The following is a 14,687-nucleotide window of genomic DNA, read 5'->3' as shown; positions in this document are numbered from 1 at the left end:
CGGATTTGGAAAAGCGAAAGCCTAACTGAATATTTTTCCTGAATTTTATACTAATTGAACTTGAAAAAGAAATTTAATTTGATTTTTTAAATAAACGATTCCACCGATTTACATGCGTTTTCCCTTGACCAAATTTTGACCGTATCACCCTTTATCGTACAAAACATAACTCTAAACCTGATTTAATATACTGAACAGATTTCGGAAATTTCCCACAAAAAATTTCCCACTGTCAACACTGTACAGGTGCTATATCTACTACGTTCTGGCATCTTCAAGTACCTGGACAGTTACTTCTGCCCCACCAGTTCTAAATGAAAGGACAGGACATTCGCCTCACATCACGAGGCATCTCTTCGCGTGTCCCGAATCCATAAGACCTGGAACCTACATCACTCTGAACTCACTCTGTCTTTACTGCGGCAGCTCGCTTCCTCAAACAGGATGTAGGCGCATATTTTGCCGAACTCAATGTAATTGCTTTACCTTTCTTTCCTTTGTAATAACGTATGTATATATCCTAGGGGCTACAACAACAACAAAAAGTCTTTTCCGTTTCATCTGGATTTCCATCTTTTCTGGGTTCCCAAGATTTGTGAGATACACATTAATACTTACCATTATCCAGTAGAACATCTTGATATGTGCTGATTATCGATTGATGATTTACAGATTGCACTTCAACTTCTCGATGGATACCATTCAAAATTTGGCCAGCAGTTTTTCGCAACTCCTCCTCCGATAATAATTCATTGTAGGGGAGGTCATGTAATGATTGCTGATGATGTTGGTGCGAGGTGGACTCACTACCACCAATGTGTGTTATATTTCGACAATGATGAGCCGCAGAGTCATTCGTTCCACTATGAGTTTGTTGTTGCTGTAACATTTCCTGTTTTATTGCAGCAGCGGCCATTGCAGCTTCATCATATTGGCAAGGATCTTGGGAACAGTTGTTGACGTTATTATGATGTTGAGTGTTACGAGGCTGCTGCTGCTGCCTACAGTTGGCATTTGATTGTTGTTGCATTTGCTGGTGATGTTGAGCCAAACGTTCACGATTCATTGATTCCATTTTGAAGAATAAATCTAAACGTTGTTTTTTCTAAGAAAAAAAAAATACAGTTGTTTTTTAAATATTTTAGATGTAAGATGTTGGCAACTTACATGTTCCCAAGCTAAAACATTTTCAGCTGAATCCCCACTCGAAATTGTCCATAAATGTCCCGCTCCTTGGGGTGCTTTGTGGCCTTTGCGAAAATGAGGGTTAATAGAAAGGTTATGTCGTACGGAATTTTTCCATCGATCATCATTGGATTTGTAGTAGGGAAAGCGATCACTATAAGAGAAAAAGATGTTGCTACTCTAAGTTGAATGTTCATTACGGGGTGAAACACTAGAATGGCGGAAAATTGAACTCATTTATTGAATTTTCATTCTCTTTTCGCGGCATAATAATAAATTATACACATACAAACAAATGCTAGTTTAAAAATCCAATTATAATGGATACTTCAACGTACAAAATGTTTTCTTAATTTAAAAAAAAAAAAAAAACTTAAACCAAAGATGCGAAATCCTCAAAATAAGTCTTAACCTTTATTTGAAGCGGTTTTATCTTAATTCTAAAGATTCAATATTTCAGTTAGTTTTAAGACGATTTCATTAAATCAAAAATGTGTTTCTTTAATTTAAGTAAAATTTGCCTTAGTTCAAAGACGAACGACTTTAACGGAGGAACGCTAATTTTCAAAATATTTGTCCTAAATTTATTAAAAATTTTGAAGCAAAAATTGTATACTGTATTTTAATAAAAATTTCATTATTTTAAAGAAAATTGTCCTTAATAATTGAACATCTTAAATTTGGTTTGCATAATCTTTAAAGAGTATTTTCGCTCGATAATGTCTACTTTATACACTGAAAAAAATATTGACCTAATATGGAAGATTATGCAACTTTAATTTTAGGACTCGCAATTTACGCAAAGTTAATGACAAAATTCTTTAAAATAATGACATTTTAATTTCGCCCTTATGTTTCGAGAAATGATACAAATCTCAGTGTACATACACGCTCACAAAAAATCGCTTCTGTAACATATACTCCCAAACATATTTTGCTTCAAGCATATATATTTTTGGGTATTGCCCAAACATTTATATGTTTGATCTCTTCCAATATATAATATGTTTGAAAGCATATTGCTCTAAACAATATATGTTTGGGTAGTCTAAGTTCCAAACATTTTGTATTTTTGCATCCAAATTCAATAATGTTGTCTTCCAAAAAACAATATGTTATTATGTGAACATATAATATGTTTGGAAGCATTTTGCACCCAAAAATATTATATGCTTAAAAAAAATTCTCCCAAACAATATTGTGCTCAAAATTTTATTTATTTATTTATATATTTACAATCATAATGAATTATGAAAATAAACAGGTAATATAGGTGCTAACAACATAGGGTTTCGACCTGAATGCTCAAAATTTTGTTTCTGCCCAATTGCACGGATGAAAAAGACTGTTTTTCATATGTTTGGCTATAGACATTATATGTTTGGAACACAAATTTTTAAACACAATATTTTTGAGTGCAAGCATATAATGTTCATAAACTAGCATAACATGTTTGGGACATATATGTTAATATGTTAGAACATATTATGTTTGGGACATAAAATGTTTGTAAATATAATATGCTTGGATGCAAACATATATTAATTTAGAAATAGCCTATAAACATATATGTGTTTAGTAGCTTGGAGCGCTATTTAACTGGGAGCGATATTGAATTAAGTTGGTGGTTGTTGCTTGTTATTACAAAATTAACATTTTATTTTTCCTTGGGCAATTGATCAGCTACTTCTTTGATCCTTACAAACTGTGTGGTCCGCTGTTCGAATCCCCGTCCGGCAAAAGGTAAAATTAAAATAAAAAAATTATAAAATTGAATAATTTCTTCTACAATGTTTGTATTACAGAAAAAGGTGCTAAGAACTAAAAAATCTCGTGGAAGTGAGAAAGATGTGGGGGAATATAAAGGGTGATTTGTTAAGAGCTTGATAACTTTTTAAAAAAAAAAAACGCATAAAATTTGCAAAATCTCATCGGTTCTTTATTTGAAACGTTAGATTGGTCCATGACATTTACTTTTTGAAGATAATTTCATTTAAATGTTGACCGCGGCTGCGTCTTAGGTGGTCCATTCGGAAAGTCCAATTTTGGGCAACTTTTTCGAGCATTTCGGCCGGAATAGCCCGAATTTCTTCGGAAATGTTGTCTTCCAAAGCTGGAATAGTTGCTGGCTTATTTCTGTAGACTTTAGACTTGACGTAGCCCCACAAAAAATAGTCTAAAGGCGTCAAATCGCATGATCTTGGTGGCCAACTTACCGGTCCATTTCTTGAGATGAATTGTTCTCCGAAGTTTTCCCTCAAAATGGCCATAGAATCGCGAGCTGTGTGGCATGTAGCGCCATCTTGTTGAAACCACATGTCAACCAAGTTCAGTTCTTCCATTTTTGGCAACAAAAAGTTTGTTAGCATCGAACGATAGCGATCGCCATTCACCGTAACGTTGCGTCCAACAGCATCTTTGAAAAAATACGGTCCAATGATTCCACCAGCGTACAAACCACACCAAACAGTGCATTTTTCGAGATGCATGGGCAGTTCTTGAACGGCTTCTGGTTGCTCTTCACTCCAAATGCGGCAATTTTGCTTATTTACGTAGCCATTCAACCAGAAATGAGCCTCATCGCTGAACAAAATTTGTCGATAAAAAAGCGGATTTTCTGCCAACTTTTCTAGGGCCCATTCACTGAAAATTCGACGTTGTGGCAGATCGTTCGGCTTCAGTTCTTGCACGAGCTGTATTTTATACGGTTTTACACCAAGATCTTTGCGTAAAATCTTCCATGTGGTCGAATAACACAAACCCAATTGCTGCGACATTTCATTCATCGACATTTCACGGTCTTCAGCAACACTCTCAGAAACAGACGCAATATTCTCTTCTGTACGCACTGTACGCATTCGTGTGGTTGGTTTAATGTCCAATAAAGTAAACTGAGTGCGAAACTTGGTCACAATCGCATTAATTGTTTGCTCACTTGGTCGATTATGTAGACCATAAATCGGACGTAAAGCGCGAAACACATTTCGAACCGAACACTGATTTTGGTAATAAAATTCAATGATTTGCAAGCGTTGCTCGTTAGTAAGTCTATTCATGATGAAATGTCAAAGCATACTGAGCATCTTTCTCTTTGACACCATGTCTGAAATCCCACGTGATCTGTCAAATACTAATGCATGAAAATCCTAACCTCAAAAGAATCACCCTTTACAATTGGGCAGAAACAAAATTTTGAGCATTCAGGTCGAAAACCTATGTTGTTAGCACCTATATTACCTGTTTATTTTCATAATTCATTATGATTGTAAATATATAAATAAATAAATAAAATTTTGAGCACAATATTGTTTGGGAGAATTTTTTTTAAGCATATAATATTTTTGGGTGCAAAATGCTTCCAAACATATTATATGTTCACATAATAACATATTGTTTTTTGGAAGCCAACATTATTGAATTTGGATGCAAAAATACAAAATGTTTGGAACTTAGACTACCCAAACATATATTGTTTAGACCAATATGCTTTCAAACATATTATATATTCGAAGAGATCAAACATATAAATGTTTGGGCAATACCCAAAAATGTATATGCTTGAAGCAAAATATGTTTGGGAGTATATGTTACAGAAGCGATTTTTTGTGAGCGTGTGTATATTCCCCGACATCTTTCTCACTTCCACGAGATTTTTTAGTTCTTAGCACCTTTTTCTGTAATACAAACATTGTAGAAGAAATTATTCAATTTTATGATTTTTTTAATTTTAATTTTACCTTTTGCCGGACGGGGATTCGAACAGCGGACCACACAGTTTGTAAGGATCAAAGAAGTAGCTGATCAATTGCCCAAGGAAAAATAAAATGTTAATTTTGTAATAACAAGCAACAACCACCAACTTAATTCAATATCGCTCCCTGTTAAATAGCGCTCCAAGCTACTAAACACATATATGTTTATAGGCTATTTCTAAATTAATATATGTTTGCATTCAAGCATATTATATTTACAAACATTTTATGTCCCAAACATAATATGTTCTAACATATTAACATATATGTCCCAAACATGTTATGCTAGTTTATGAACATTATATGCTTGCAATCAAAAATATTGTGTTTAAAAATTTGTGTTCCAAACATATAATGTTTATAGCCAAACATATGAAAAACAGTCTTTTTCAACCGTGTATAGATGGAAATGAGATTTTTGAATCTGAAAGTGTGAAATACCTCGGTGTAAATCTGAGTCAAAACCTTTGGTGGGAAAGTCATATAAATCAAATGAATTCGAAGATATCAGCTGGTATAGGAATGTTACACAAATTTAAAAACAAACTTAACATCGAATCTAAAAGTATGCTCTATAATTCTCTTGTGCACTCACATTTATCTTATTTGCCAATGATTTATGCAGTAAGGAATACTGTATCTTTAAAATCCTTACAGTCTGCACAGAATAGGGCTTTGAAGATTGTTTTCAACCTTCCACGAAGATTTCGTACAATTGATCTTTACAGAGAGTATGCTCGGAATATCTTGCCAATTAGAGGTCTTTGTAAACAGCAAATAAATATGTATATGTTTAAAAGTATTCGATTAGTAGGAGCAGCCACTATAAGCTTTAATAGGAATATATCAACAATACAAAGAATGACCCGTCCAAAGATAATAAAAGAGGAAGATGGGAGATTGGCTTGCGTCATACCAAATGTTGCATTTACCAGATTAGTTTAATACATGTTTGTAACCTTTTAGTTGTTTTTAGTTTTTATTTTTTAAATGAAAAATTTAATTTTCTTAATGAAACAATGATAAATTTTAGGCAACAACAAAAAAAATTACATATTCCCCTTTATGGAAATTTATTTCGTGCTCTTAATTTCTTTTTATGTGCATTTTAATGCTATGTCAATACTTGTCGTATACGCGTTTGGTTCGAGTATTAAACTAATGTGGTAAATGGTTTGATGTGCTCAGTAGCTAATCTCCCATCTTCCTCTTTTATTATCTTTGGCTCGGAATATCTTGCCAATTAGAGGTCTTTGTAAACAGCAAATAAATATGTATATGTTTAAAAGTATTCGATTAGTAGGAGCAGCCACTATAAGCTTTAATAGGAATATATCAACAATACAAAGAATGACCCGTCCAAAGATAATAAAAGAGGAAGATGGGAGATTGGCTTGCGTCATACCAAATGTTGCATTTACCAGATTAGTTTAATACATGTTTGTAACCTTTTAGTTGTTTTTAGTTTTTATTTTTTAAATGAAAAATTTAATTTTCTTAATGAAACAATGATAAATTTTAGGCAACAACAAAAAAAATTACATATTCCCCTTTATGGAAATTTATTTCGTGCTCTTAATTTCTTTTTATGTGCATTTTAATGCTATGTCAATACTTGTCGTATACGCGTTTGGTTCGAGTATTAAACTAATGTGGTAAATGGTTTGATGTGCTCAGTAGCTAATCTCCCATCTTCCTCTTTTATTATCTTTGGACCCGTCAAGCACATGCTCTAAGCACTGTTCGTTGACGCTTAGAACTAACCAAGCAACGTATAACATATGCTGGTCCCACCGAATATAATATCCTTCCAGCTTATTTAAAGGAAATATCGGCATTAAATTCCTTCAAGAAGGAACTGAAAACATATTTTATAGATAACCTTGAAATACTTCTAGTGTTTTAACACGCATAACTTCAAACTAAAATACCCAATGTAATTAAATTAAATTGAATTTGTACCAATAGCATTTGTCAATAGGATTGTAATTTAAATTGGATTTTTGCAAGTGTTAATTGCCAGCTAGCCTCTACAAAGCCAAATGTGGCGCTGAGGCATACTATGAATTGTAATGAAATAATATATTGAATAACTAATAATAAAAAAAGAAGGTTTATAATCCTTGCTTCAAAAATATTTTCATTAAATTTAGGACACAAATTTTGACATTTTGCGTCCCTCTGCTGAAGTTGTAGATATTTGACGTAAGGCAAAATTTCCTTAAAATAAAGAAAAACATTTTTAGTTTAAAGAAATCGTCTTTAACTCAACTGACAACTTTTAAATTTAAGATAAAAACGCGTCAAATATACACGCAGAGAAGGGACATGATTGTTACAATCATATTCGAAGAGCAAAATAATATGATAGGAGCTATTTTTGCGGCGACCATGTAACATTTTCACCTGCAACCATGTTGGCTCAGTGAACATGGTTCTTAAAAAAAGTAAAATTGTCCTCATCTAAAATGTTTTTATATGGATAAAAAAATTTTGTTTCCATTAAAAGACAATGGTTAGGATCTAAAATGTTATGGTATTAATCAAAAATGTTTTTCTTCCAGTTACAAGTATATGGTCACAACCTAAAATGTTTCGATCTTTACGAAAAAACTTTTTTCGTCGTCGAGAAAAGGACGCCACTTGAGAAAAGAAAACAAAATTAACTTTATTTATTTGTTTTTATTTATTTATAAACTAATTCATTGTTTATTTGTATTTATAATGTCGTGCAAGCAAACATCATATATTTTTAAACACTCTATTTTGGTTCAATTTCAACAATAAGTAATCATTCCATATTTACTTCGTGCCCATCAAATGTACCAACGCAGACATCATGTAACTGCAAATAAAAATAAATTATACCATATATCAAAATGCAGAACAAAAACCAGGTAAATTTTTTTCAATTACACTTCCCTTTTTTGTGTTCACATAAAACCACGAGCCACTTCTGAATAAATAAATTAACACAAAACACAGTAATTCCGTACACGCAGAGAAGGAATATGATCACCTCAAACATGTTTCAAGAGCAAAATGTTATTTTTGTATGGTGATCATGTAACATGTTTATCACTAAAATGTTATTTTCTCGTCAAATATAACCTGCTTGCCGAAAACAGATGCATGATTTCCGAGAAAATAACATGGTTGCGAAAACCATGTTACATGGTCACCACCCAAAAATAACATTTTGCTCTTAAAACATGTTTGAGGTGATCATATTCCTTCTCTGGGTGTATTCTCCGTCCATTCTAATGGCGTTTTCTTTTCATGTAAAAAATGCACACTTTTTTGCATTTTGCCCGGAAAATGTACTCTTTAGGTTCTTTTCTAAAAAAAAAACAGGCAAAAGTGCGAAATGGCTTCGAATTCTGTTGTGAAAATAGCGCCACGCATAGAGGCAAATTACGGGCATTTTCAGCACTGCCAACAAACGAGAGTGCTGCGATTGCCCTGTTTCCTTCTTTGAATTCTTTTCTGCCCGCTGAAATGATAACATTTTTTTAGGTTTCTGGTAACATTTTAAAAATGCGCATTCTGTACAGACAAAATGAAGGCAAAGCACTTTTTTCAGAAAAGAAAACACCATAAGAAACAATCAACGCACGACTGACGCGCAAAACGAAATTCTTTTCGCTGCAAAAAAGTAAAAAAATTAGATGGTCACGAAAAGAAAGTACATACTCGTTGCTTTAAAAATGTGTTCATTACATTTGGGAAAAAATTAATTCCGTAAAAGTCATATGTCCCCATCAAAAAAAAAATTGGAAGTTGTTCCACAAACATTTCGTTTAAAGCGCATCCCGGAATCACAATTAAATTAAGGACTTGAGGACACTTCCCGAAGATAAATTTAAAGATTTCACCTTTGAGGACCTTATCAGATTCTGGATTTATAAGAACCATTTTTGTTTGAGTTTTAGAGGAATCATTAACATCTCTTGTAAGTGTGCAAGAAAATTATAAAATAACGTCTTGATTTGAAATCTTAAATCTGTAGAAGTAAAATCTGGAAATTTTACATTGAGTTTCAAGCAATTTTCATGATCGGTGCGCCTTCTACACCCTCAAGAAGTGAAGTCGGTTTATATGGAGGCATTACCAAATGGACCGATAAAAACTTAATCCGATACACGTTTTTGTGAGCCTAAAATACCAGAATATTTACCATTTCAGGCAAATTAGATAAAAACTACGGTTTCTAGAAACCCAAGGAGTTAAATCGGTAGATCGTTCTTATGGGGGCTATACTAAAATATGGACCGATACTTATCGTTTTCGGCACACCTCTTTATGACCCGAAAATACCTCTAGATTTCCAATTTCAGGCAAATAGGATAAAAACTTCGGAATGTAGAAGCCCAAGAAGTAAAATCGGGAAATCGGTCTATGTGGGGGCTATACCAAAATATGGACCGATACTCAGTGTGCCGATACTTCGGCACACCTCTTTATGGTCCTAAAATACCTCAAGATTTCCAATTTCAGACAAATTGGATAAAAACTACGGTTTCTATAAGCCCAAGACCCCAAATCTGGAGGTCGTTTTATATGGGGACCATACCAAAACATGGACCGATACTCACAATTTTTGGCACACGTATTTGTGGTCCTACAATACCTCTAGATTTCCAATTTCAGGTAAAAAAACTGCGGTTTCTATAAGCCCAAGAAGTAAAATCGGGAGATCGGTCTATATGGGGGCTATACCAAAATATGGACCGATACTCACAATTTTTGGCACACGTATTTGTGGTCCTACAATACCTCTAGATTTCCAATTTCAGGTAAATTGAATAAAAACTGCGGTTTCTATAAGCCCAAGAAGTAAAATCGGGAGATCGGTCTATATGGGGGCTATACCAAAACATGGACCAATACTCACCATTTTTGGCACACCCCTTTATGGTCATAAAATACCTCTAGATTTAAAATTTCAGGCAAATTGGATAAAAACTACGATTTCTATAAGCCCAAGACCCCAAATCGGGAGGCCGGTTTATATGGAGACTATATCAAAACCTGGAGCGATATAGTCCATCTTCGAACTTGACCTGCCTGCAGACAAAAGACGAGTTTGTGCAAAATTTCAGCACGATAGCTTCATTATTGAAGACTGTAGCGTGATTACAACAGACAGACAGACGGACATCGTTATATCGTCTTAGAATTTCTCCCTGATCAAGAATATATATACTTTATATAGTCGGAAATCGATATTTCGATGTGTTACAAACGGAATGACAAACTCCGTCACCATTCTATGGTGGTGGGTATAAAAAGAAAAAAGTAAAAAAAAAATAATAAAAAAAATCATCTCCGCTGGGATTTGAACCTGTGTTGATTTTTAATGGAAAAAATTAATTTATAGAAAAATATATGACGAAGAAACAAAAACAACAAAATGAAAACCATGTCACAGAAAAAAATATCACCAAACTATTTCCAGTTAAAAAGTTGCAAAATTTTTCAATACATAAATTAATTGATTAACTGAGTCAATGATTGAAAATTTTTATATTTTTTATTAAAAAATTAATTGATACAATTAACTTTTTAATCAAAATCGGAAGACTAAGTCATTAAAAAGCGATGGAAATATTTTTAATTTTTTATTAAAAATTTATTTCAAACAATCAATTTTTTTAATCAAACTAAAAACACAATGCCAGATAAGAAAGTAATTGAAAATAGTCACGTTTTCATTTCAAGAATTTAATTGAGTTTTGCAATCAACATCAATTAAATTTTTAATTGAATCAATTAAAAAATTAATTGAAATTTTCAATTGAAATTTTCAAATCAAACCAATTAATGTTTTAATCAAATATTTTTTTATATCAAATTAAAACTGTGATACTATCATACTCATTTCATTTAAAAATTAATTGGATCAATTAATTTCGTGATTGAACCAGATTTTTTTTGCTGTTTTAATTCTTTTTTATGTTATAACATAAAAAATAATGTTAAAAAAAATATTTAATAAAAAAATTGCCGCTGGTGAGATTTGAACCAGTGTTCTTTATTTTTTCATTCATAATGATAAGTGTAACAAAAAATACTTATAAAAAGTGAATTTCTTCATTTGGATGAAGACAATTTTTTCCCTGAGTATATATATTGTCCTAACTTTCCAGTGGCCATTTTGTTCCATACTGCCTTGCGGTTAAGAAATACATAAAGCACAATGAGTATGTATTTACGTACATATTTTCGGAAATACAACTACATATAGAAAAGACTGAAGGCCTATTAAAACTTTTTGACCAGTGGCAATTAAAACTTTTTTCCTTGAACAAGTTGTGCACCCAACAAAAAGATTGCCTACAACATCTATACATGCATATACATGAATACTATATACACAGGTCCTATATTATCGTTGTACCGACGTACAAACATGTATATGTGTTGTGGGCTTTCCGTTTCCTCTTTCCCCAAAAACAAAAAACTTTGAAAGCATTTAAATAAGAAAAGCAATATACCAAAGCAATAACAATGTACAACGGAACTATCCAAACGGAAGGGACATCGCGTGTTTTGCGCACGCTCTCCTCCACAGTCATGCAATCAAACAGCAAATGGACGGAATATGAATAATGATGGCAGTTGAAAACTTTTGTTTCTAGTCCGAAAAGAAAAATACTTCTACACCTATTACAGTGCAACGTCTCAAAATTGGTTTCTCTTAGAAATGAAAAACTCTTCAAAGTGGACAATTTTCATGGAACGTTTAATACATTTTATGATATTAAAATTTACCTATCATAAGAGAGGGTGACCGTTGGTCTCCACTTCTAAGAGTTTTCACTGTACTAGTTCTTATATGGCTAAACGCACACACACACACAAGAAGTAATTCTTTCCTCCAAACGAAATTTTAAACAAACAAATATCGAAGATTGTTTGGAAGAAAAGTATAGAATTTCTGTGAGAAACGTTGGCTCTTTTACAGTATGTGGGGAAAAAATTAAAGACTTACTCAAAATTTGGTTTTTGGAATTTTCTTTCCTCATATATTTCTCACTTTCACTTGGTACACAGAAAAAAATATCACCAAAATATTTCCAATTAAAAGGTTAATTGAAGTTGAAAATTTTTTCAATTAATAAATTAATTGATACAATTAACTTTTTAATCATGATAGAAAATTAAGTTAATTAAGTCAATGATTGAACATTTTAAAATTTTTAATTAAAAAATTAATTGATACAATTAACTTTTTAATCAAATTCGGAAGACTAATTCAGTTAAAAAAAGTGCTGATTTTTTTTAATTTTTAATGAAAAATGTATTTCAACCAATCATTTGTTAATCCAAATAAAAACTTTAAGCCAATTCAGAAAGTAATTAAAAATAGTTACCTTTTTTAATTATTAATTATTTGAGTTTTGCAATCAACATCAATTAAATTTTTAATTGAATCAATTAAAAAATTAATTGAAATTTGCTGAAAAAAATCAATTAATTTTTTAATCAAGAATTTTTTCTATGCCCAATTAAAACTGTGATTGATACTATCATTTTCGTGATTGAAGACATTTCAATTAAAAAGTTAATTGGATCAATTAATTTGGTGATTGAATCAGAAAAAAAATTTTTGTGTGTATATTTACTTCTCCACACTTTTTTCTGTAATACAACCCTGCCAAAAAGAGCTTTCAAAAAAGTAGTATGGATCCCCAATTTGTGATCCGGAAGTAGTGCAAACTTGAATGATCTTCCATGAATTTTACATGGGCTTGTCATAGGACGGAAGTACTCCATTTTTGGGATTGCATTGCTTTAGAAGTTGTGCCTTCATTTGGATGAAGAAATTAAAAAAACTAAAAAACAAGTTTTTTTTTTCAAATTTCGCTTTGTATTTTTATCAGTATTTTTTGTTACACTTTTATTTTCCTATTATATAATTTTTAAAAATTAGAAAAACTTCTTCGCTTCCGCCGGGGATTGAACCTGTTGGCACCATAACAGAACGCTTTAGCACACTCAGCCACAAACGAACTTAATATGACATAACGGGACGACATTCTAACTGCTTTCTGAGAAGCTCTTTAATATTACGATTTAGAGCAGCTTCTACATAGCGCTGATATAATTGCTTATTTTAATAAAAATATTTCTCAGAAGTGATATAATCTTGAGTATAACATTGTTGGCGTGAAGGAAAACAGCATTACCTTTCATGCGTCTATGCTGCATGAATTGGTTGCAATAACGTAAACGAATGATCATAAACTTGTTTGATTACTCGTTTACGTTATTGCCACCGATTCATTCAGTGTGATGCACTGCCTACATTACTGTATACCAAAAAACGCAACTAAACTCTTACTGCTTAAGTATTCTGGAGTGCTACCTATCGTGTTCAACTTCGAGTAGAAACAATTCGATAACGACTGCGGTGATCCGCGTAAACTACATTACGATGACGAAGTATTCGATTTCGGCTGCGGTGGTCCCTGATCGGATGAAATTTTCTCCACCATGAGGCTCAAGAAATCAACTCTGGGGAATGGTTTATATTGGGACTATAAAACTGGAGCGATTTTTGCATGGTTCATTAGAGCAATTTACTGACATCGGAAACCAAATTTTAACCGGGTCGGAATGAATTTGCTCCTGCACGAGGCTCAAGAAATCAACTCTGGGAAAAGTTTTATATTGGGACCATAAAATTGGAGCGATTTTTCTATTGTCCAATATACTGACATCGGAAACCAAATTTCAACCGCATCGGATGTATTTTTCCTCCAGTGGGCTCAAGTAGTCAAATCTGGGAATCGGTGTATAATTATGGACCGACACAAATCAATTTTTGCATGGTAGTTAGAGGACCGATATTGACATCACATTCGGATCAGATAAAAATTGTGGCATCAAGAGGCTCAAGAAGTCAAGTCTGTAAAGATCGGTATATATGGGGGCTATACCATATGGGCAAGTTGCAATAGCATCCGACCTACATCAATATAGGGACCCACCGTGATGCAAGGGTTAGCATGCCCGCCTTGCATATACAAGGTCGTGGGTTCGATTCCTGCTTCGACCGAACAAACCAAAAAGTTTTTCAGCAGTGGATTATCCCAAAGCTTCTGTAAGTGGTTTCACTGCAATGTGGAACGCCGTTCGGACTCGGCTATAAAAGGAGGTCCCTTGTCATTGACCTTAACATGGAATCGGGCAGCACTCAGTGATAAGAGAGAAGTTCACCACTGTGGTATCACAATGGACTGAATAGTCTAAGTGAGTCCGATACATTGGGCTGCCTCTTAACCTACATCAATAATAAGTAGTTATTTTTGTCAAGCTTCTTCCATTCTGGTGTTAGCGTGATTTCACTAGACGGACGTACAGAAATCGCAAGATAGACTCAGAATTTCACCAAGGCCAGGAATATGTACACAATTGGGGACATAGACCACTATTCGAAATTATGATTGATTCTGAATTTATTAGTTTACAAAATGGTGGGTTTAGGACCAATGTATCTGCAGGAAATTTTTCGCATAGAACTTTGATCTTAATTATAATCCGAGGAGTATTTTAGGGTAATGATATCTTTTCTCTCTGTGTGGAATTGAGAAAGAGTAAATAATCTATTCAATGTCCAATCAAAATGGTCTCAGTCCTATATATTTTTTTAGATAGACGAGAAGTACATATTTACGATTCTCTACCAGTCAAACCATTACCATATTTCAACCCCAATCTCATTGGAGGGGCGAAACAAGCAAA

General features: G+C 33.1%; 1 protein-coding gene across 2 annotated transcripts in view; it reads right to left on the bottom strand.

The window, feature by feature from the left end:
* Positions 1–14,687, bottom strand: part of fd3F (forkhead domain 3F) — a 64,525-nt gene that overhangs the window by 5,790 nt on the left and 44,048 nt on the right. For both annotated transcript variants that reach the window (XM_075300004.1, XM_075300003.1), the window contains exons 3-4: positions 1,168–1,339; positions 619–1,105 (exon numbers count right to left, since the gene is read on the bottom strand). In XM_075300004.1, coding sequence (XP_075156119.1) covers positions 619–1,105; positions 1,168–1,339 — 659 coding nt within the window. The remainder of the gene's footprint in view (positions 1–618; positions 1,106–1,167; positions 1,340–14,687) is intronic.

This window comes from Haematobia irritans, chromosome 3 (genome assembly GCF_050003625.1).
Source record: "Haematobia irritans isolate KBUSLIRL chromosome 3, ASM5000362v1, whole genome shotgun sequence".
NCBI lineage: Eukaryota > Metazoa > Arthropoda > Insecta > Diptera > Muscidae > Haematobia > Haematobia irritans.
The sequence above is the reverse complement of the archived record's forward strand: the minus strand, read 5'-3'. Positions and strand labels throughout refer to the sequence as shown.